General features: G+C 31.6%; 5 protein-coding genes across 5 annotated transcripts; 1 reads left to right on the top strand and 4 right to left on the bottom strand.

The window, feature by feature from the left end:
* Nucleotides 1–525: 525 nt before the first annotated feature.
* Nucleotides 526–3057, bottom strand: LOC115697233 (uncharacterized). The gene is made up of 4 exons (XM_061104741.1): nt 1576–3057; nt 1400–1468; nt 703–765; nt 526–597 (listed from the first exon to the last, which is right to left on the bottom strand). The coding sequence occupies exons 1-4, from the start codon at nt 1810–1812 to the stop codon at nt 526–528; spliced, it is 441 nt and encodes a 146-aa protein (XP_060960724.1). The 5' UTR covers nt 1813–3057.
* Nucleotides 3058–3803: 746 nt separating this feature from the next.
* LOC115713126 (uncharacterized) lies at nt 3804–7068 on the top strand. Its single transcript, XM_061103769.1, has 5 exons — nt 3804–4144; nt 4607–5780; nt 5898–6468; nt 6602–6818; nt 6912–7068. The coding sequence occupies exons 1-5, from the start codon at nt 4016–4018 to the stop codon at nt 7047–7049; spliced, it is 2229 nt and encodes a 742-aa protein (XP_060959752.1). The 5' UTR covers nt 3804–4015; the 3' UTR covers nt 7050–7068.
* A 630-nt stretch (nt 7069–7698) lies between these two features.
* LOC133030898 (uncharacterized) lies at nt 7699–8462 on the bottom strand. The gene is made up of 2 exons (XM_061103885.1): nt 8140–8462; nt 7699–8039 (listed from the first exon to the last, which is right to left on the bottom strand). Exons 1-2 carry the CDS (start codon nt 8433–8435, stop codon nt 7844–7846), a joined length of 492 nt encoding a protein of 163 aa, XP_060959868.1. The 5' UTR covers nt 8436–8462; the 3' UTR covers nt 7699–7843.
* A 289-nt stretch (nt 8463–8751) lies between these two features.
* On the bottom strand, nt 8752–9485 carry LOC133031272 (uncharacterized). The gene is made up of 3 exons (XM_061104740.1): nt 9394–9485; nt 9001–9285; nt 8752–8907 (listed from the first exon to the last, which is right to left on the bottom strand). Exons 1-3 carry the CDS (start codon nt 9483–9485, stop codon nt 8766–8768), a joined length of 519 nt encoding a protein of 172 aa, XP_060960723.1. The 3' UTR covers nt 8752–8765.
* Nucleotides 9486–9902: 417 nt separating this feature from the next.
* Nucleotides 9903–10386, bottom strand: LOC133030854 (uncharacterized). Its single transcript, XM_061103786.1, has 2 exons — nt 10318–10386; nt 9903–10237 (listed from the first exon to the last, which is right to left on the bottom strand). Exons 1-2 carry the CDS (start codon nt 10369–10371, stop codon nt 9995–9997), a joined length of 297 nt encoding a protein of 98 aa, XP_060959769.1. The 5' UTR covers nt 10372–10386; the 3' UTR covers nt 9903–9994.
* Nucleotides 10387–24129: the final 13743 nt, after the last annotated feature.

Below are 24129 nucleotides of genomic sequence, written 5' to 3'. Positions count from 1 at the left end.
ATGAGGAAATAGTCAATTCAAAAGAACTCCGGCCCCAAGCAAATTCATTGTACCTCCCACTATCTACAACATCTAAAATAGACTTGGGTACATTTTTATGCTTAGTGCCACTAAGCAAGAACCACTCCCACGAAATACAAAGCGCCAACTTCACAGCATCCTCATCAGAATCACCCCACCTCTTGGTGGTAAAACATTCCCTAACAGATTCCTTAGTGATAGAGGACGAAGTTGGCCAATATCTTTCACAAAGACTATTAACCTCTTGCTTAAAATCTAAGACACTACAGTCACCTTCACAGTCTAACCCAGTAATCAATGCAAATTCCTCAATGCTAAACCTAAGCCTAACACCGCGTATCATAACCCACAACTCAGCATCATTAGGTTGCTGAACCTCTCGGAGCAACAACCCATGAAACACTTGGGTTGAACTTTAAAATCGGGAAGGTCGAAATGACCAAAACGGGTTTTTGAAAAGATTTCAAGTCAGTACATACGAAAGACAAGATTTAATGTTCTCTATCACTGGAAAGTAGCAGTGGAAAAGGCTTTAGCAATGAACAGATTCTTCTGGTCATATATATAATCCCATTCCTGTAGCAATATAAACAAAATAAATCAGGACAAAAACAAAAAAAACTAAAAAAAAAATAGAAAACAAATAATAAAAATAATATTTTTTTTTTAAAAAAAAGACACCTTAGCAGGATTTTTCTTTGGTAGGTCAAATCCTTCAACCTTCACTGAGGTCCTAGCATGGACCTGCAACAAAAAAGAAAAACAAAAGCAACAAATCTTAGATACAATAACAATGAATATATGAAAATGTAGTAACCAAATTACAGCCAATAAAAAACCTAAAAACAACGTTTTCCTAAACCCTTACAGTATGATAAATGTAAGAGATAAACAACTTTCAAAAAAACATAAACAACTAAAATAAAACAACACTGTACAAACTCGTTGTTATGAAATTTCGAAAATGGTAGTCGAAAATAGTAGTGTGACAAACAACCGAGAAAAAACTGACAATAAACATATACAAAACTAAAGAATAAACTGAAAGATCTGGTTGCAATTGAAATTAGTAAAATGCTTTTCAATACCAATAGTGTGTAAAACAACCGAAAACAAATTCACAAAAAACATATAACCAACCAATGGGGAAAAGCAACTCAAAACTGTGACAAAATACGAATTGAACTGGGTTTTTTTTCAACAACCAAACAACAACTGAATAAAAACAACAAAACAACATCAACCACAATACATGACAGAAATACATAAAGAACACAAAAAAAACATAAAAACATCCTAATAAACACCTAAACCAGTGACCTAAAAAGCTCATGTAAAAATTAACACAATAAAATGAAACCAAGCAAATTTAAATTACCTTTGATTTAACTTTGGGCTTTTGGTCCTCACCATGCACTTCATCCTCAAAATCGGAATCTGAGGAAACCTAGAACAAAAAATGGGGAAAACTTTAAATCATCAAATGTAACACCAGAAATAAAACAACCAGAAAAAAACTAAAGAAAAATTTAAAAACAACAAAGAGAAACTTACATCGCGTGCAGACTTGGAAATTTTTGCTCTCTTAGTCTTAGGAGCATCTACTTTAACAGGAAGGGCTCTTTTCTTAGAGGCCGATGTCTCTGGAACATCAGCCACTAAATTTTTAGCAATTTTTTTTAACCCCATTTTAGGTTCGACTTGGGAAGTAACAGCTGGAGCCTTCTTCGATTTTTTAGAAACTTTCTTCGCCGGAGATGGTGATTTCGAACCACTTCTAGTGGTTGCCATTTATATAGAGAAAAAATAGAGGAGGAAGACAATGTAGGTTGAGGAAAACGTGGGTGAGGGCTTGGAGAAGGTGATCGTGGGAAGAAAAAATTGGTTAGGGCTTGATAATGGTGATCGTGGGAAGCTCTGTTTGAAGAGTGGCTGAATAAGGTAGATGAAAAATTCAAAAAAAAAAAAAAAGAAAGGATTTATGAGGTGGCGTGCGTGTACGTGTGTAAGGAAGAAGGGAAAAGGTAAAATTGTAATTATTAAACTTTTTGAAAAGTAAAATTGAAAAATGTAAAAGTTAAAAATGTTTAAAAAACCGGGTAAGGATAAAAATGTAAAAAAGGTGTCAATTTTGACATGAGGTGTAAAAATCTCAAACGGAAACCACCATTCTCAACCATTTTTCTTCCAAACAGCCGCAGCTTCTTCGTGACCCAGCGATCCAACCCCAACAACCCAATCTCAACCATTTTTCTTCCAAATCCAGCAAAATCAAAATCTAAAAAAATGTAGAACTCCTAGGAAACCAGCTGAATCCCGAAAATCCAAAATCAAAAACGAAAAGGGAAAAAAAAAAACCAGGAAACCTCCATTGATGTACAAAAAAAACTCAAAAACAACAATCATTGAACAAAGAAATCGCGATCAGAGGAGAAGAACCGAGTAGAAGGAGAGCTGGAAATCAAAGAAACTCACCCATGATTGAATCAGAAGGAGAATTGAAGGTAAACAAATTTTTTCATGAACGTGCAAAAAAAATTTTAGTGTAGATGAATAGAAATTTGATATTAATTGATGAAAACCGGATTAAATTGAAAAAATAATGAAATATTGATGAATCTGAGAAAAAAACAACAACGGTTTGCATGAAAATAAACATTAAGGCATATAAATAGTTGCTACAGTGTTTTATTCTGAAACTGTTGTTTACAAGTTGTTTTACAGTGGAATAATAGTTGTTTAGGATCTAGAAACTGGAAAATATGAATCTACTGTTATTAATTGGTGATCAGTTTTGAAATAGTTGTTTGATAGTTGATTTAACCTATATAAATAGTCGGTCAGATGAAAGTGTTAGATGCATAAGTTATTGTTGGAAATAGTTGTTTATTGGTTGTTTTGACAGATTAAAATAGTTGTTTGCAACTACAAAAACTGAACCAAGTAAATAATTTACATTATTTCAGGAAACGGAACCATTACAAATATTGGTGCAGAGCAATGGGCATTGGGATGACAACAGAAACTATGTTGATTATGAATCAAAATCGGAATCTGAGGAAACCTAGAACAAAAAATGGGGAAAACTTTAAATCATCAAATGTAACACCAGAAATAAAACAACCAGAAAAAAACTAAAGAAAAATTTAAAAACAACAAAGAGAAACTTACATCGCGTGCAGACTTGGAAATTTTTGCTCTCTTAGTCTTAGGAGCATCTACTTTAACAGGAAGGGCTCTTTTCTTAGAGGCCGATGTCTCTGGAACATCAGCCACTAAATTTTTAGCAATTTTTTTTAACCCCATTTTAGGTTCGACTTGGGAAGTAACAGCTGGAGCCTTCTTCGATTTTTTAGAAACTTTCTTCGCCGGAGATGGTGATTTCGAACCACTTCTAGTGGTTGCCATTTATATAGAGAAAAAATAGAGGAGGAAGACAATGTAGGTTGAGGAAAACGTGGGTGAGGGCTTGGAGAAGGTGATCGTGGGAAGAAAAAATTGGTTAGGGCTTGATAATGGTGATCGTGGGAAGCTCTGTTTGAAGAGTGGCTGAATAAGGTAGATGAAAAATTCAAAAAAAAAAAAAAAACAGAAAGGATTTATGAGGTGGCGTGCGTGTACGTGTGTAAGGAAGAAGGGAAAAGGTAAAATTGTAATTATTAAACTTTTTGAAAAGTAAAATTGAAAAATGTAAAAGTTAAAAATGTTTAAAAAACCGGGTAAGGATAAAAATGTAAAAAAGGTGTCAATTTTGACATGAGGTGTAAAAATCTCAAACGGAAACCACCATTCTCAACCATTTTTCTTCCAAACAGCCGCAGCTTCTTCGTGACCCAGCGATCCAACCCCAACAACCCAATCTCAACCATTTTTCTTCCAAATCCAGCAAAATCAAAATCTAAAAAAATGTAGAACTCCTAGGAAACCAGCTGAATCCCGAAAATCCAAAATCAAAAACGAAAAGGGAAAAAAAAAAACCAGGAAACCTCCATTGATGTACAAAAAAACTCAAAAACAACAATCATTGAACAAAGAAATCGCGATCAGAGGAGAAGAACCGAGTAGAAGGAGAGCTGGAAATCAAAGAAACTCACCCATGATTGAATCAGAAGGAGAATTGAAGGTAAACAAATTTTTTCATGAACGTGCAAAAAAAATTTTAGTGTAGATGAATAGAAATTTGATATTAATTGATGAAAACCGGATTAAATTGAAAAAATAATGAAATATTGATGAATCTGAGAAAAAAACAACAACGGTTTGCATGAAAATAAACATTAAGGCATATAAATAGTTGCTACAGTGTTTTATTCTGAAACTGTTGTTTACAAGTTGTTTTACAGTGGAATAATAGTTGTTTGGGATCTAGAAACTGGAAAATATGAATCTACTGTTATTAATTGGTGATCAGTTTTGAAATAGTTGTTTGATAGTTGATTTAACCTATATAAATAGTCGGTCAGATGAAAGTGTTAGATGCATAAGTTATTGTTGGAAATAGTTGTTTATTGGTTGTTTTGACAGATTAAAATAGTTGTTTGCAACTACAAAAACTGAACCAAGTAAATAATTTACATTATTTCAGGAAACGGAACCATTACAAATATTGGTGCAGAGCAATGGGCATTGGGATGACAACAGAAACTATGTTGATTATGAATCAAGTGGAGAATTAATTTCGACCAAGTGCACTTTTGAGGAACTAATGAGAATAATGATGGAAGAACTCCAATGCAACCATGAATCAACACAACTACAACTGAAATATCAACTGAAGGAAGGAGGCCAACCACTACAAATCAAGGATGACAAAAGTCTGTTGTTCTACATAAAGCTATTAACGAAGGAGGTTGATTTCACAAGGTACCCATTGTGTGTGAACAAAACCAGTAACACGGCACCACCTAACCAAACAATGGTGTGGAACAATATGATCATGGAATCGTATGAGAACAACGCAGCACAGGAAGACTTGCAGCAACCTGGAAACAACACGGCAACAACTTCCAAGCAACAACTATCTGCGCAGACGATGGGATCTGGTGAAGTTGATGCATTTTTCCTAGAAACAGTAACAGTGTCATCAGAATCAACCATACAACAACCAGACAACAACAGAGAAAAAACTACAGCAGTAGATGAAGATTTTGACTTCACCGACTATGCAAAGCTTGTGGCTGCAGAAATGGTACAGCAACTAGAAAACAACCAGGAAGAAGAAGAGGAAGTGGACAACACAGAAATGATGATCATCAATGACAAACGACATGAAACAATAGAGAAGGGGCAAATTTACAAGGACAAAGAAACATTGATAAGTACACTATGCTACTTTGCAATCAAGAAGACATTTCAATACAAAGTAGTGAAATCTTGCACAAAAGAATACAACATAGTGTGTTTGGACACAAACTGCAAATGGAGTTTAAAGGCTACAAAAAATGGAAACACAGAAACATTCATAATAAGGAGCTACGAAGAAGAACACACATGTGCAGTTACAATAAGATTTGGAGATCAACGACAAGCTACATCAAAGTTGATAGCAGACTTTGTAAAACCAAAATTCTTGAACCTGAAAACAAAGTGCAGCCCTGCAGACATAAAGACAGAAATGAAAGACAAATACGGAATAAAGATGAATTACATGAAAGCATGGCGTAGTAAAGAGCGAGCACAAACCCAGCTACATGGAAATGCTAAAGAGTCGTACAATCTCTTGCCTAGATACCTGTACATGCTACAGAAAACAAATCCAGGTAAAAAAAAATTTAAAAATTTTACTTTGATAATATTTGTGGAAAAACAGTTGTTTTTGAGTTGTTATTTCGTTGAGTACATGTTGTTTGAAACAATCCTGTTTGATTAAAATTCAGGAACATTAATAGACATAGAGAAAGATGATGATGACAGTTTCAAATATGCATTTGTTGCATTGAATGCTGCTATAAAAGGTTGGCCAAACTGCAAACCAATCATCGTGGTAGACGGTACATTCCTAAAGGCCGCGTATGGAGGCACGTTGCTCACTGCCAACACACAAGATGCAGAATCTAAAATTTTTCCACTAGCATACTGCATAGTTGATTCTGAGAACGATAAATCGTGGGAGTGGTTCTTAAAAAAAATAAGAGAAGCATTCGGGGTTCGAGAATGTCAATGCCTAATATCAAACAGACATGAAAGCATCATCAAAGCAACTAGGAAAGTGTTCCCTGAAATAACACATGGCTACTGCATCTTCCACCTCTTGTCGAACCTCAAAACAAAATTCAAGAAAAATGCAAAGCATTTCAGAGTGCCATTCTTTGCAGCTGCAAAAGCTTACACAGAAATGGAGTTTGAATTCCATATGAGGGAGCTAGACAACTTGGATAAGCGCATAAGACCGTACCTGGAGAAAATTGGCCATGAAAAATGGTCAAGGTATCATTCAGAAAACAACAGGTGAAAACTAATAAGGAGGATAAAATTAATGATATGTTCACCTATTTATAGCGTTGTATTTGCGTTGTTTTTGCGTTGCGTTTGAGTTTTTTTTCCAAAAGTAGAACTATGACAGAAACTGTCCAAATTGTAGGTACTCTACCATGACATCAAACATAGCTGAGGCACTGAACTCAGCAAATTTAGCAGCAAGGGAAACACCAGTGACAACATTAATGGAGTGCTTGAGGGCACAAATGCAAGAGTGGACATACAATAATAGAAAGGAGGCACAAAAATGCACAACAAGGCTGACACCATCATCTGAGAAAAAACTCATAGGGAACTATGTACAGTCATTGCGACTAACAGTAAGTTCAGATTATCGTTCGCATAAAGTAAAATTAAAACAGTTGTGTTTGCATAGTTTTTTGGTTGTTTTAAAGTTGGTTTAAAACTTGCAGGTGAAACCAGCAAACCAGAACCTGTTTGAGGTGATAGATGAAGACAGAACAAGAATAGTAAACTTGAAGGAGAAGACGTGCACATGCAATAGATTTCAAAAAGATGAAATGCCATGTAACCATGCGATGCCGTCATGAAGGACTTGAACATAAACACATACAACTACTGTGCACAATACTACACATCAAAAGCATGGCTGCAAACATATGAAGAAACAAAAGATACCCAGGTTGGAAACGTAAGAGAATGGGAACTTCCAGATTTTTTTGAAGAAATCATAGTGTTGCCTCCAAAGGAGAGAATCAAGTCTGGAAGGCCGAGGAAAAGAAGAATGGCGACAGATTGGGAAACAAAGAAACAAAACAAGTGTGGCAAGTGTGGACAAAAGGGACATAACAAAAAGACCGCAACGAGAGAAGAATTACAAAGATAGAAGTGGAAACAACTACACATCAACCAAAAAACAACTATATTAAAACATTTAGAAAACACATACTGCATATTACGATTGGTTGTTACATACATTTTTTTATTGTGATTTTTTATGTAGAGAGATATTGATAATAGGGAATTGGTATTATTGTCATTAATATACAAAAGAACATCAAATATTATAGATAACTAATTAAATGAGTGGAAGAAGGTTGAAATTAATAAGAAGGAAAAATAAACTACATAAAGTGATTACAAATGCAATTTAGTTGTTTATCAGATGGTTGTAATAAGGTTGTTAATAGTATGCTGTCATGAGTAAGAGTAAATATAAAGATTAAAAATTCAAAAATATGAACAAATTAAAAACCAATTCCAATTAAGAAAAAAACATGATAGAAACAACAACTTGTCTATGATTATGAACATAATCTGGTAATAGAAAAAACAAAAGCTACATAAAAAAAAAGTAGTATTTCCAACAACAACCAATAGATAACTAAGACAAATTCTTCTTTGGACCCTTTGGAGGAGCCTCATCTTCACTATCAATAAATTCCACTTCTTTCATGCGAGCATACTTATAGAACAACACAGCAAGCCTATCACGGTGTTTCTCAACATCAAATATGGGAGGAATCGGTTTCATATCAATAAAGTATTCGGCGAACGATGCAACGAAACAACCACAGTCACTGCAAAACAACCAAAAAACAACAGCAGAAAAACTTAGAAAAGGAAAATAACATTACAAATTTTAAAAACATTTGAAAATAAAAAATAAAAACAACTTACTTCGAGGTTTGTTGAGGCAAACCATCAACCTTAACAACTTCGAAAGGGTCTAAACAAACCGGTTTGTTTTCCTTTTTGAACTCATCAAACAAAGCAAAAAAGTGGGGCAACAACACCGCAAATGGCTGACAAGCTTTGATAGCAGCACTATCTTTCATAGCAGTCGACAAGGAGTTGTACATGTACACACGCCTTTCCTCAATATTCAATCGACCAAGAATCCAATGTGATTCAGTCTCCATATGGATGATAAAGAAAACATGATCGCACAAATGCCAAGGGGAACCACATAACATTTTTCTACCTCTTATATAATCAGCAATGGCATGTCAAGTGCTTATCAAAGAAAGATTTTTTTTCTGTGCAATAAATTTTTCATACAAAGCATGAATGGTTTTGAAGAATAAGCAATCGGTGGTTGTGAACTTAACCTTTGGCTCCTTTGCATACTTTCCTTTTTTACGTAGATAGTAAAAAATGATGTCCGAATGTTGAAACAATAAAAAATGATAAATGTTGGAAAATCAGAAAATGAATTATATTTCAACAACTAAAAAACAACCAACAAACAACATGAATAAAACTATAGACTGAAATTTTTGAAAAAAATCAAAAGAAAAAATAAATTAACTTACAGAATTAGTCAAACATTGGCCAGGATATGCAAGCTTGTGGAACCACATCTTGGTTGCAACATCTTCCACGCCAAAACGAAAAGGGGGAACAATCTTATCCTTACCCTTCAAGTAAACCTTCTCCTTATCATGCCTAACATTTTTAAAAAAAAAGTGAAACATAAATAGTAAAGTAAAAAACAAAAAATACAAAAACACAACAAAAGTGCTGAAAATAAACACTTACGGATCTTTCTTCGATCGGCGTCCTTCACCAAGCCACAAGTCAAAATCAATCTCGTCTTTATGTTCTACATCTTCACCAATCTTATCATCGAGAGGACACAACCCAGCCACATACTTAACAACTCCATAACCAGAACCATCTTTAGAACTAGAAATGGAAGAGTCATACTCCATAAACGGAGACGTCAGCGCTATGGGTTTCTTAGATTTCCTCTTGTCAACAAGAGGAGTTTCTTCAACGGGAATTGGGTCATCTTCAAGTTCAATGTTAGAATCAACATTGAGACTGTTGCACCCATCTAATATATTTTTTCCACAAAAATGAAAGAAAATAGACGAGTGTTAAACACAAAAAGTATGAAGAAACTAAAAAACAACCAAAAAAAAAATATACCTCAAAACAAACAAGACGACGATCCGTAACCTCAACATTTTCGAAACCGAAATCCGTTTACAAGGATCACCACCAATTCCATCCGAAGACATCTCGTTTATATATGGTATTAAAAAGGAATTAGAGCATGGTTAAAAAATAACAACCTTTACACAACCAAAAAACAACACAAAAGCAACATTACCATAAGCTCAACTCGCTTTTACCCTGACCGAACAAGTAGCCTCAACATCTATTTGAGTAGGGCCGTCATTGAAATCAACGAAATTCTTGATACAGAAAATAAAGGAAAAAGAAAATGGAAAAAAGTGAAGTTATTTTTTGTGAAATACTTCAACAACTAAAAAAAAACTACATAACAAAATAAAAACAACAAGTAAAATAATAAGACCAACAATAAATTCCGAACAACAAAATCTACAAACACAGCCATATAAATAACATAATAAATACAAATAAATAGTCTGAAAATAGTTGCAAATTTCGAAAAATAAAACATAACAAAGAGACATAACAATAACATAGAATTACAAGAGCACTACCTAAAACGGACTTACAACAAAATAAACCACACAAAGTAACTAAAACCTAGTTACATTGTCTACTTATCTACCTTCTCCTCACTATCAGTGGCATCATCATCACTGCCATTATCATTTTTTTCTTTTGAGTCAGAATCTTCATCGGCTTGATCATCCTTCTCTTCACCTTCACTACCCTCCCCTTCGTCATCACCCATAACATTCTCTTCTTCATTTTCATCAGTTTCTTCAGATTCATTTAAATCAAAATCTGCTTCATCACCACCTCCATCATCATCATTGGAAGAGTCACTGCCTTTTTCCTATATTGAAATTACATATTAAATTAGTATAAAACAACTTAAAAAAAAACCGAAAAACAACTATTGAAAAACTAAAATACCTTGGCATAGGAATCGGCAAAAACAGTAGAAAACTGTGTCTGCATTGAAGCCATCTGAGCACCAAAAGAAACAAAGCGTGCGTACACAAACTCTTTCAACTCAACCAAATCAGATGAAATCTTCGTTGGGAAGTATGCAACGAATCGATCTTGACCTCCAACCCATGAAATTTCTCGGAAAAGGCCTCGAAGCTTGACAGAAATGTCACTCTGAGCAACAGTTGGCTCTTCGGGGACAGGAAGACTCTTGTAAGAGTTGAAGTCGGTGTCGAACTTGAAACTGCTCAGTTTCAAAGCTTTGAACTCACCAGCCGTGGGCCTCATATTTGAAAGTTGCAGCTGATCAAAAAACACCAAAATTAAAATTTCAATTATGAAGATTAATAATAATAAAAAACAACACAAAAACAACTACTGAAAAACCAAATTACAACAAACAGATATACCTTATCTTTGGAAACATCAAAGATAGTAGTCTTCAAAACTTTGAAAGTAGGTTGACTATTGCATGTCCACTGAGTGATCCTTGGAATACGAGAGCTTTCCTTTTGGCAGTACTTACCTTTCATGTACTTACAACACTCGTAGAACCAAACTTGAAGAACATGAGGACAACCAATCAAAGTGTAAAAAACACTCGGCCTCTTTCCCGAACTCTTTGCCTTCCTAACCCCCTCAACCCAACTATCAAGCTTACCCTTCAATGAGGAAATAGTCAATTCAAAAGAACTCCGGCCCCAAGCAAATTCATTGTACCTCCCACTATCTACAACATCTAAAATAGACTTGGGTACATTTTTATGCTTAGTGCCACTAAGCAAGAACCACTCCACGAAATACAAAACTGCCAACTTCACAGCATCCTCATCAGAATCACCCCACCTCTTGGTGGTAAAACATTCCCTAACAGATTCCTTAGTGATAGAGGACGAAGTTGGCCAATATCTTTCACAAAGACTATTAACCTCTTGCTTAAAATCTAAGACACTACAGTCACCTTCACAGTCTAACCCAAAGAATCAATGCAAATTCCTCAATGCTAAACCTAAGCCTAACACCGCGTATCATAACCCACAACTCAGCATCATTAGGTTGCTGAACCTCTCGGAGCAACAACCCATGAAACACTTGGGGTTGAACTTTAAAATCGACAAGGTCAAGGAAATGACCAAAACAGATTTTGAAAAGATTTCAAGCTGTACATCTGAAAGACAAGATTTAATGTTCTCTATCACCTGGAAAGTAGCAGTGGAAAAGGCTTTAGCAATGAACAGATTCTTCTGGTCATATATATAATCCCATTCCTGTAGCAATATAAACAAAATAAATCAGGACAAAAACAAAAAAAACTAAAAAAAAATAGAAAACAAATAATAAAAATAATATTTTTTTTTAAAAAAAAAGACACCTTAGCAGGATTTTTCTTTGGTAGGTCAAATCCTTCAACCTTCACTGAGGTCCTAGCATGGACCTGCAACAAAAAAGAAAAACAAAAGCAACAAATCTTAGATACAATAACAATGAATATATGAAAATGTAGTAACCAAATTACAGCCAATAAAAAACCTAAAAACAACGTTTTCCTAAACCCTTACAGTATGATAAATGTAAGAGATAAACAACTTTCAAAAAAATATAAACAACTAAAATAAAAACAACACTGTACAAACTCGTTGTTATGAAATTTCGAAAATGGTAGTCGATAATAGTAGTGTGACAAACAACCGAGAAAAAACTGACAATAAACATATACAAAACTAAAGAATAAACTGAAAGATCTGGTTGCAATTGAAATTAGTAAAATGCTTTTCAATACCAATAGTGTGTAAAACAACCGAAAACAAATTCACAAAAAACATATAACCAACCAATGGGGAAAAGCAATTCAAAACTGTGACAAAATACGAATTGAACTGGGTTTTTTTTCAACAACCAAACAACAACTGAATAAAAACAACAAAACAACATCAACCACAATACATGACAGAAATACATAAAGAACACCAAAAAAACATAAAAACATCCTAATAAACACCTAAACCAGTGACCTAAAAAGCTCATGTAAAAATTAACACAATAAAATGAAACCAAGCAAATTTAAATTACCTTTGATTCAACTTTGGGCTTTTGGTCCTCACCATGCACTTCATCCTCAAAATCGGAATCTGAGGAAACCTAGAACAAAAAATGGGGAAAACTTTAAATCATCAAATGTAACACCAGAAATAAAACAACCAGAAAAAAACTAAAGAAAAATTTAAAAACAACAAAGAGAAACTTACATCGCGTGCAGACTTGGAAATTTTTGCTCTCTTAGTCTTAGGAGCATCTACTTTAACAGAAGTGGCTCTTTCTTAGAGGCCGATGTCTCTGGAACATCAGCCACTAAATTTTTAGCAATTTTTTTTAACCCCATTTTAGGTTCAACTTTGGAAGTAACAGCTGGAGCCTTCTTCGATTTTTTAGAAACTTTCTTCGCCGGAGATGGTGATTTCGAACCACTTCTAGTGGTTGCCATTTATATAGAGAAAAAATAGAGGAGAAGACAATGTAGGTTGAGGAAAACGTGGGTGAGGGCTTGGAGAAGGTGATCGTGGGAAGAAAAAATTGGTTAGGGCTTGATAATGGTGATCGTGGGAAGCTCTGTTTGAAGAGTGGCTGAATAAGGTAGATGAAAAATTCAAAAAAAAAAAAAAACAAGAAAGGATTTATGAGGTGGCGTGCGTGTACGTGTGTAAGGAAGAAGGGAAAAGGTAAAATTGTAATTATTAAACTTTTTGAAAAGTAAAATTGAAAAATGTAAAAGTTAAAAATGTTTAAAAAACCGTGTAAGGATAAAAATGTAAAAAAGGTGTCAATTTTGACATGAGGTGTAAAAATCTCTATATAAATATATTTAGATTTCAAAAAAAAAAAAAAAATCAAATGTTATTAGTTTAACGGTAAAAATTCTGAAAAATTGTAACTTCATTTTAAATTTCAAAAAAATTCAAATATTAATCAGAATAGGCTAAAAAGTAAGAATGATGGAGAGGTCGGTGGTTCACCTGGTTTAAAGTACAATGTTTGGAATTTTATCCTTGTCAAACCCTTGTATCATGATCCATGTATTGAAAGTTCAATCTAACAATCCTATTTGTCCTTATTCTCACATTTACCCTATGTTTGAATGCCACAATGGATTTTACCCAATGTCTTCTCTTATAGATTATTTAGCATGCTTTTCTAGCTTACAAAAGTCAAATCTATATGAAAAAAAAATTAAAAGTACTTCAGTCTCTTCTTAATGCAAATAACCCTTTTTATTTAAAAGGTGGCTAAAGTCAAATAAATTATTATTTTGTGGCGTTTAGCCAAAAAAATATGATTTAGTTGTGAGACACAAAGTGGTGAAAGAAAAAAGAGAGGAAAAAATAGTTTGGATTGGAAGAAACATATCACGAGGAGGGTTAGGGGGGAGAGGGTCCCAGATTGGGATACTGAAAATAGTATCTTACCTAATAATATAAAAATGAAGATGAGATGAGACCCAGAAAGAAACATGTAGGCCTCCAGGCTTTAACAATATCAATATGAAGAAGTGGGCTGTTTTCTTTTTATCTCTTTACTCTATTCTCATGAATGATCTCATCTCATCTGCAACAAACCGGGTATCAAGGGGCACTTGTACTTTTGCTATTTTTGGATTTTCTTTCCACTCTACGCTCATTCGCCCAATCAACCACTAAATCACTTATTTATATGAGCTTACCCGGGTATCAAATAATTAATTAGAAATGCAACTAAATAGTCTTATTTCTAACTTTGGTGATAGCTAATATCTTTTTTTTAAAATAATAAAATGTTCTTTTTTATTTTTTAATATTTAAAATACCCTTCATTATATAAAATATATTATAAAAATACTTTAGAGTAATATGAATATAACATACACATACTATACCTTAGAGGCCCGTTTGGTACGCGTGATTAGATTGGATTGGACTGAAAAGGATTGGATTAGACTGGACAAAATTGGATTACGCTGAGAGTAATCCTGTGTTTGGTTTAAGAATAGACTGGACTATTTTATTTATTTCATTTTAGAAAAAAAAAAGAATTTTTTCTATTTTAGGTTAATATTACTTTAAATAAACATTTATACTACTAAAAATAAAAATAAACATTTATATTGTTTATTAATTTCAAATATACTAATTTTAAAGTTTGTTATTTACAAAAATACGGTAGAAAAACTCCCCCAAATGCGCAAGGAGAAGTGTGACACACATGTGGCTATGTGGCGCGAGTGAGACTCACACGCGAGTGAGGGACAAAGCCTTCAAAGTTGCCTGACGCTCACAAACTGTAGCGTCAGAACGCAGCAGTAGTTGCCACGTGGCAAATTTGGACAAAGTAAATTTCAACTGTAGGGCTTCTTTTCTCAGCGCAAAACAACTAAATAACAACAGAAAAACAACTAGAAAACAACTTAACCATAACATATAAATCAATTAAAGTTTATCATATTATGCAAACAAAAATAAATTTATAAGACAAAAACTTCAAAAAATACAATACTGAAATAACTTAATAGCAACGAATAAACAACACGATAACAATTATATTTTAATATAAAAATTAATTTAGCATCAACGCTTACGTTAACTTAAAAAATAAAATAAAAACAACATACAAATAAAAAAAAACATATATATATACATTTATTTCTCTTAGTTGGTCAATATAAAATAATATTTTATTGATCAAACAAAAGTATAATTTGATATTACTTTTAATATTGTTTGACAACCTAAAAGAAACGTAAGAACAACATAAAATTAATTTTAATAAAACAAAAATAACTACAAATCACTTATACAAACACAACCAAAAAAAGATCAAAAATAAACTAAAATATACAACAAAATAACTGAAAACTAACTACAAAACAACTGGACAACCTCTCAAAATATGTCTGAAAAACTAAATATATACTCATATTTATTTTCTCTTTCAGACAACTCAATTACAATTGAGAAACAACTAGACAACAACACTACTTTAATATGTAAATTAACTAAATATCAATCTCAATAAATCAAAAACAGCGACAAATTACTTATACAATACCATGATACAACAAAAAAATATAAAAAATAAATTAAAATATACATCAAAATAATTGCACAACAACTGAAAATCACCTACAAAATAACTAAATAACTACTCAAAAATATATCTAAAAAACTAAATATATACTCATTTTGTTTATCTTTTTTGGACAACTCAAGTATAATTAAAAAACAACTAGACAACAACACTGCTTTAATATGTAAATTAGCTAAATATCAATATATTTTGTTGACAACCTAAAAGAAACGTAAGAACAACATAAAATTTATCTCAATAAAACAAAAATAACTACAAATCACTTATACCATGACAAATAAATACACACTCAATTTGATCTTTGTTCAGCAACTAAATCTTTATGTACAAATAATGAATAATAACTTGAATTTAATATGGAATTTAAATAATTAAGCATCAACACATTGGGTCAACTAAAAAAAAACTAAAATAACACGCAAATAATCTAGAAAAAAAAATAATTTAAAATAACTATAATGGAGATTCTTTGTGTCTTAGATTAAGTGACTAGTGTTTTTTCTATTTTTTTTTTTCAAGTGGGGGTGGGAGCTGAAAGGTGAGTACTATTGAATTAGCTTAATAAATTTTTTAATGCGTGTGGATGGAAATAAATTTTATGTAATATTTCATATACAATCAGTTGGACCCAAATCATTTTTAGTATATAAATTTATATTTTTAAAAATATAAATAAAAATAATAATATAAAAAAAAAATCAACTATAGAATACTAAAATAGGATAGGACCTCCACTTCTATATGATTTTTATGGTGCTTAGCCATTTGAGATTCAACCTTCTCACAAAAAAAAAATATATATATATATATTTTCAGAAATAAGAAGGCTTCCTTCTTCAATTACAGTTAGCTTTGAAGGTTAAAAGAAATTTTTTACCCATAAACAAGAACAATTTTGGAATTTTTTTCTTAGCCTTTTTGAAAAAAAAAATAGGAAAAGGGGAAGATGAACTAGAACTAGTTACAACTATAGGTTGTAAACACTGTATGTGAAATTGGTATATATTAACTATATAAAGTGATTTAAAAAAAAAATAAAAAAAGAGAAGAAAAAGTTGATATGACCTGCTTGCAGAGAGTAATTGTATTGAGAGAAAGAATGTACATAGAAAATAAACAAGAAAACAAAAAGTGGGGAGAGAGAGATAGACAAAAATTTTGATGTAAGTCCAAATCGTAAAAATGTAATTACTGAAAAGTTAAAAGGTAATGATGAAAATAATGAACTTCACAAAAGAAAAAAATACCGAGCACAAATAAAAATGTAAAATACTTTACACTTTAGTCATGAGTTGTAAATTTCCCAAAAAAAAAAACTTAAATTAAAATAAAAATGTATAATATTAAATTAAAATTAAAATATATAATAATAAACAAATAAAATAAATGATTCGTAACAAAAAAAATAAAATTAAAAATAAAAAATAATTAAATTATAAAATTAAATAAAATAATATATCATATATAATTAAGTATATATCATAAACATATAATAACATATTTTAGCATATTTTTTTATTTAATAAATAATTAAAATAGTCAAATAAAAATACTTGAATAATATAAAATTATTTATTTTAAATACTAATTTAATTACTAATTAATATAAATATTAATTTTTAAAAAATATTTATATAAATTTTATAGTCATTTAAAAATAATATATAATTGTATTGTCATATAGTTTCTCTTAGAATCAATTTAAGTAACTAATATTGTTTAATTTACATATTTTAAATTTTGAAAACTTATGTATAATAATTTAAAATTATACATTTTCACTAATTTAAATGAATAACATTTTGATAAAAAAAATTTATAAATAAATGTGTAATAATTCTTTCATTTAAATTTTTATTAAATTTAAAATATATTAATAAAATCAAAATTAAAAAAAATGATAAAAAAAACTCACTTGCATGGGATTATTTATCCCACCCTGCTCGATAGGATAAATAATTCTAGACAGATGAGATTAGCTGGATTAGTATCAAGACTTCTGTCATGCCCAAATACTGGATTGCACAAATTAGCCTGTCTAATCCAATCCAGTCATGCGTACCAAACGAGCCCTAGAGTAATATGAGTATTATGTCATTTTTTTTATTTTTTTACTGATAGATATTCTTTTAATTTTATTTTTATTTCTTTGCTTCATGATATATAATATAACATACAAATATTATACCTTAGAGTAATATGAATATACCACAACAATTTTATAGTCAAATAAATATATAAAAAAAATTTAAATAAACTTCCACAAGTTTTTTTTCTTTCTTTCATGATATACCATAGCAAATAATATATCATAGCACATAATAAGATATACTGTACAAAATATAAAAAATACTAAAAACTTAAATTAATATTTAATAGCTTTTTTTTCTTTCTATCTTTCACGATATACCATATCACATACAAATGATATACCTTAGACCAATATGAATATACCATAAACTTAAACGAATACACTATTAAATGATTTTTTTTCTACGATATACAATAGCATATAAAAACTATATTCTGCAATCATAAGCATAAATACTATAGTGAAAAATTAACATACCACCAGTATAGTGGAAAAAATATATACATACCAAAAACTTAATTTAATATTCCACATTTTTTTTTCTTTTTCTTTCCTTTATGATATACTAATGAACATAAAGATAATATTTTCTAGTGAAATATAACTATACCTCAAACTTAAACTAATATTCCACATTTTTTAATTTTCGTGTTTCGTTCATTATATACCATAGCACATTAAAATAATATACCACAATCTTAAACTAATATACTACCTTTCAGTTTTTTTTAATATACTATTGCACATAAAAACGATATACTATTGTGTAAAATAACTATATCAAACACTTAATTATTCAAGGTTATAATTGTAATTTCATCATTAAACTTTTAACAGAATGGACATTCTGTTAATTTTTTATAAAAAGGGACATTTATTAACTTAATTGTTAGATTTAGGGTCATTTTGCATCTTGGCCCATAATTAGTTTCTTTTATGGTTTTGCAAAGTCTTTTTTTTTTTCCTTTTATTTCAATTTTGAAGTTTTTTTTTTAAATTATAATTTTACGGTATCCTATAAAAATAATATAAAAATAACAGTAAAACAAAATCAAACAACATAACAAATAACAAAAAAAAACAATAAAAAAAAATCATCAAGATTACAACACAAAAATAACATAAAAATATCAATAGTACGTAATTTTTTTTGTAAATAAAAACTTATAAATCGTAAAAAAAAGTATTTAAAATTCTCTAGAACCTATTTGTAATTTTTTAACTTTTTGGGTATTTATAAAAATATCCCAAATTTTTATACTAAGAATATCTTTTTTGTTTTTATTAGTATAAAGAAATTATATTTTTTTATACTTATAATTGTGTCATTATAGTTATAGTTCATATTTCATCAATTTTATTTAGAAATTTTTGAAAAGAAAAATTAAGGCGTATTTGAAAGTAACTGTGTAATTGTTGAGCAGTGTAATTACTAGAGTGGTAATTACACAGTCTAACATTTATGTAACAATCAGTAGTTTTGTGGTCTGTTAGGAAAAATACCGAGTGAGTTGTGGAATCCTACATTTTTTGGGAAGGGTCAAGTGTGATGATTCTAAGATTGTGTAGGTATGGTACTACATAGTTGAAGATGACTTAAATAGATTGATGGGTACTACTTATACCAACAAGGTTCATCTTATTTTTGGTGATCCATCACTTGAGAATTCCAAAGTTAGGTGTATTTCAATTGGGGTAATATTGGGATGGGTGATCTCTTAGAAAGTTTTCTCAAGAAGTGTCTAAGTGAGGATAAAGCTCGCTAGAAAATCTCATATTGGTTTGCAGGGCCAGTTGTCATTCCAAGAAGCAACAAGAGTGACATACTTGTTTATAAGAGTCATAAGTCTGTTGAAGGATGTCCAATGGAGACTTGAAGCGGAGGCATTACAATTTACATTGTATTTAATATATAAGGTGTGTTTGGTGTCAAGTGGTAATTATATATAAATTCTTATTTTCACGTTTAGCAAATGAATAGTAGTTACATAAAGAAATAACATTACTTATTTAAAAATAGTAATATTTTATAATCACACAGTGTAATTACACTCAATTCTCATGGGAAGCCCATGAGAATTAGAGAGTGTAATTGATATATTTTAATCATCTCAGGTTACATGGTTACTGTGTAATTATGTGGTTAAACAAACACACTAAATCTCATATCTTGAAAATCTGCAACTTTCCAACACCTCAAAGACACAATTAATACAAGGTAAAAAAAGTGGTAATTTTCAATTTTTAGCACCAATTCTATGCGTCCATAGAAAAGATGGTATTTTTGAAAAAAAAAATTACACAATAGTTCGGTCAAACCTAAACTCTCTCAAATAAGCCCAGCAACAAAGTCTCTCTCTTTCTACAGAACACTCAAGGAGGATATCTCTCACAACAAGCCTACTGATTTAAATAATAGCTTTTGAAATAAAGCTTGTGTTTCCTTTCATAAAATAGGTTCTATAAATACTGATCTGGATTAGCTGTAAGAGTTTGAGCCTCGAGTGACAATTTGTTGTAACCGTCTTGTTTTGTTAATCCTTGTGTGTAACTACATTTTTTATTTCAGTTGTAATTACCTTTGTGTTTGAGTCTTCAATCTTGAGAGTATTAATTCATTAAGGGTATTATTTTCATTTTAAATACCCAGTGATCTGTACCTGATACTTAGATTAAAAGGGGATCTGACTTAATAAATTCTACATAGATTCCCTCTATGATCGATGATAGTTGATGATTCTTAGAGGCTCTTAGCTTGAATGACCACTAGGGTCAGTTTTCTTTGTCAATCCCTAGCAAGTTCATGAATGTTTGAACTTAGCTAGGGTTACCACTTTAGTCCCCATGTCATAGTTATGTTCAGTGGGAACCTTTTCCACTATGATCTCTTCTTGTGTCACTTTGTCTCGAATAAAGTGATATTTAATCTCAACATTCTTGGTTCTCTCATGGAAGATAGGATTCTTGTAGAGATGTACACAACTCTGATTATCAGAGTATATTATAAGTACACTACTCAGCAAGTTTAACTCGTTTACAACTCCTTTAATCCACAATGCCTCTTTTATAGCTTCTATTGATGAGATATACTCTGCTTCAATAGTTGATACGGCCACAACTGGTTGTAGTTGGACTTTCCAGCTCGCACAGTTACCTCAAATCAAAAAGTAGTAAGCTGAAATAGACTTCCTTGTATCTATATCCCCTACGTAATCTGAGTCACAAAATCCTTCTACCAAAGTTTGGTTTTAGGACTGTCTAAACACCAGTCCAATATCGGTAGTTCCTATTAAGTACCTAAAAATCCATTTCATAGCCTTCCAACGTCTCTTTCCCGAATTAGCCATTCACTTGCTTAGGACACTTATAGTATAGGCAATATTCAATCTAGTACTCACCATTAGATACATTCTAGAACCAACTGCATTGTTTTAGAGACATTCATATTTAGGATGTTAATTCAACATACTTGTTAGTAAATCTAGATTCTGATCAAATATTCTTGAGGTAACATATATATAATTTATATTATTAAATGAATATGACTTCTATTATTGGTATAATAGGTTTGTATTACTAAATATATTTATATTGATGTTTATTCATGACAGATGTCAATAGTGATTTGGGTTTCATCTTATGAGTAATGCGTGATCGTTTGATTCTGATTATATGAGTATAAATGATCATATTCGAATAATAAATTATATGATTCTTGATGTTACTTTTCTTGCTGAGTTCTTGTAACTCACGGGTGTTATGTGGTGCAAGTAAAGGTAAAGAAAAGCTAGATCAACCATGAGGTGACAGTTTTCTTCAATAATGTACATATTGACCCTACTGACCTGGGTGCTGAGTTTCCAGGAGTTATTTTAGGTTGTATCTACTGTGTATTTTAATTTCGTATTTTGACTTGTCATTGTATTTAGCCTTTTTGTAAAAATTTTACAGTAATAAACTAGTTTATAAAATCACACACGTGGCGTCCCTATGGGATAGGGCGTTACATATCATTTACTATGAAGACTTAATTCATATCGTAACGATGATCAATAGTAGATTAGCCTAAATCCTGAGTAATCACGAACTCATGTTCATGTTATTAGTTTCTTTGATTCACATGTTAAAGTTTCTCAGAGAAGATGATTCTTACATCTTCTATTTTAGGAATCTAATAATGTGGATGGCTGAGAACATGATCTATAATTATGGAATCATGACTTTCTTAACAGATCGAAGGTTGGTTCCTTTATGTATTAATTCTAGAACTGAAAAGTTGTGCCTAAATTCAGATGGAATCTGAATTGTACTTCCACTAATGAATTAATAGTACTAAATGATAAAGAAGTAATAAGAAGGGTAAGACGATAATTTGACCAAAACTAATTACGAACTGACACAAAGAGAGCTAATCACTGGAATTGATTATATCAATAGATACTGCAGTATAACTTAGTAAATATAATTCTATAATTACTAAGAGTTTAATTCCATTTTTATAGTGGAGTAATCATGAAATTAATAAACAAAGATAATTTGACTGATGAGACTTAATAAATAATCTAGTTTATTAGAGTTTAGAAGTATAGGTCCATGGCCCTCGAATTGCCACCTTGAAACACTGTCGGGGATAAAAAGTTGTGTAATGTTGTTTGGAAAAATATATTTTGAATTGGCAAAATGGTAATTATTTATTTTTTGTAATAAATAAATAATTGTTAAACTTAATTAAATAGGGAGAAAGACAAAAGTTGCTAAGAAAAAAAAAATTAAGAAAAAAATTGTTAAGACAAAAGACACCATCCTTGCCTTAATCAGACAAGGTAGGTGACTACCCTATAGTAAAGTGTCCCTATTGGTTTTGTCTTTGAGTTGATTGATTATTTAATTAATTCAATTAGATAAATATTGGAATTTGAAAAGTGGTCGATGATATTTTAAGTTGGCCGAGATATTCCCTCAAAGTAGTTGAGATATTTTCTCAAGTAGTTGAGAGATTCCCTCATCAAAAATATCAATTATCAAATTTGGTTATAGTTATTTATTTAAATAATTAAATATGATTTAATTAAATAAGAATTAACTACTATAAATCGAAGCCTCATTTGAGAAATCAGAAGAAGCTTTACACACTATACTTTTCAAAATACATAGAGAGGAAAGGAAAACTATTTTTCTTTCTCAGATAGTTCTTGCTCATGTGTTGAGAATTTATCAAAAACAAATTATTATAAACTTTATCCTAGTATCCCACACTACTCCTTATGTGTGAGGGATTTATTTGGTAGACTATAGTGTGAGGATTATTGGATCCAACTTACAAGAAGTTTCGAGAATACCCTGATAGTCATCAACAGGTATACATATATTTCTTTCATGAAATTTATGTTTTGATTTAATGTTTATACATTTGGAGATCCTTGAGCTATGGTACAATGATAATTAAATATATAAATCTTTCGCTGAGTACATTATTTAGTACCACAAAATGAACATCTACGTGCTCTTCTAACTTTATCTTTAGCCAGCTGATAGTCTTCTAAGCTCTTGGCTTGATTTGTATTTTGTTTATCACTAGGAGTAGTAGGCCTTAGATTGAATTTGATAGAGTTACATGCAGGGTTAGTACTAGGGCTGCAACATTAGGGTTAGTAGCAACACATAGAAAAATATTCTCATTAAAAATCACATCCTTACTATTTATAGTTTTCGTACTAGGTTTTCCTCGTACCCATAGTCTATAACGTTTAGTACCTTTTGGATAACCCAAGAAAACGTAGCGTTCCCGCTTCAACCCTCCATTGGGCCCTTACACCCACAAAATAATTGCTCTTATACACGAGTACGCCACTCTGGCTGCTTCCAGGATTGATGACTGACCCTACAGACCAACACGAGTATTTCTAGCGTGCTTTGTCCTCACTCGCACGCTTCCTGGGAAAACTTCCTAGGAGGTCACCCATCCTAAAATAACTCTAGGTCAAGCATGCTTAACAGTGGAGTTCTTTCGTGATGGGCTACCGAAAAACAAGATGCACCCTGTTGATATAGGTAGTACCAATCAATCCATTTAAGCCATCTTCAACTGTGTAGTCTCATACCTACACAGTCTCAGAATCATCACACATGACCTTCCCCAGGCGATGTGAGATTGCACAGCTTACCCGGTATCTCTCCTTACGGATCACGGAATACTGGCTGTCACAATCACCCCCCCCCCTTACGAGGTCCGACATCCTCATCGACCACACTTCCGGCTGGATCAAGGCTTTGATACCATTTGTAACATCCCCGCTTTAAGCCTCCATTGGGCCCTTACACCCACAAAATAATGGCTCTTATACACAAGTACTGTTGGAAATTTATTTTACCAGGATCTTAGATCTACTCACAAGTATGTTGTTTAAACACCCTAAATATGAACTTTCTAAAACAATAAATTAAACACATATAAAGTTAAGAAAACCTTACATTGATGCAGCGGAATTAATGTCTCCTTCCACTCAGATCTCTAACCCTTGTATCCTTTCTGTAGCAGAGTATAATCAAGATCTGAGCCCGAATGTCCT

This window comes from Cannabis sativa, chromosome 9 (assembly GCF_029168945.1).
Source record: "Cannabis sativa cultivar Pink pepper isolate KNU-18-1 chromosome 9, ASM2916894v1, whole genome shotgun sequence".
NCBI lineage: Eukaryota > Viridiplantae > Streptophyta > Magnoliopsida > Rosales > Cannabaceae > Cannabis > Cannabis sativa.
Note: the sequence above shows the minus strand (reverse complement) of the source record. Positions and strands in the feature narration are given on the sequence as shown.

What these genes read in the sequence shown, in the direction of transcription:
- LOC133030854 (XM_061103786.1), bottom strand. Translation starts at nt 10,371, where the DNA reads ATGGCTTCAATGCAGACACAGTTTTCTACTGTTTTTGCCGATTCCTAT. An exon ending in TTGCCGATTCCTATGCCAAG is followed by an intron (nt 10,238 to 10,317) that starts GTATTTTAGTTT and finishes ATTTCAATATAG; the next exon opens with GAAAAAGGCAGTGACTCTTC.
- LOC133030898 (XM_061103885.1), bottom strand. Translation starts at nt 8,435, where the DNA reads ATGTTATGTGGTTCCCCTTGGCATTTGTGCGATCATGTTTTCTTTATC. An exon ending in TTGCCTCAACAAACCTCGAA is followed by an intron (nt 8,040 to 8,139) that starts GTAAGTTGTTTT and finishes GTTGTTTTGCAG; the next exon opens with TGACTGTGGTTGTTTCGTTG.
- LOC115713126 (XM_061103769.1), top strand. Translation starts at nt 4,016, where the DNA reads ATGTACAAAAAAACTCAAAAACAACAATCATTGAACAAAGAAATCGCG. An exon ending in AATCAGAAGGAGAATTGAAG is followed by an intron (nt 4,145 to 4,606) that starts GTAAACAAATTT and finishes ACATTATTTCAG; the next exon opens with GAAACGGAACCATTACAAAT. An exon ending in GCTACAGAAAACAAATCCAG is followed by an intron (nt 5,781 to 5,897) that starts GTAAAAAAAAAT and finishes ATTAAAATTCAG; the next exon opens with GAACATTAATAGACATAGAG.
- LOC133031272 (XM_061104740.1), bottom strand. Translation starts at nt 9,485, where the DNA reads ATGTCTTCGGATGGAATTGGTGGTGATCCTTGTAAACGGATTTCGGTT. An exon ending in GTCGTCTTGTTTGTTTTGAG is followed by an intron (nt 9,286 to 9,393) that starts GTATATTTTTTT and finishes TGGGTGCAACAG; the next exon opens with TCTCAATGTTGATTCTAACA. An exon ending in CGCCGATCGAAGAAAGATCC is followed by an intron (nt 8,908 to 9,000) that starts GTAAGTGTTTAT and finishes TAAAAATGTTAG; the next exon opens with GCATGATAAGGAGAAGGTTT.
- LOC115697233 (XM_061104741.1), bottom strand. Translation starts at nt 1,812, where the DNA reads ATGGCAACCACTAGAAGTGGTTCGAAATCACCATCTCCGGCGAAGAAA. An exon ending in AGCCCAAAGTTAAATCAAAG is followed by an intron (nt 766 to 1,399) that starts GTAATTTAAATT and finishes TTTTTGTTGCAG; the next exon opens with GTCCATGCTAGGACCTCAGT. An exon ending in CAAAGAAAAATCCTGCTAAG is followed by an intron (nt 598 to 702) that starts GTGTCTTTTTTT and finishes ATATTGCTACAG; the next exon opens with GAATGGGATTATATATATGA.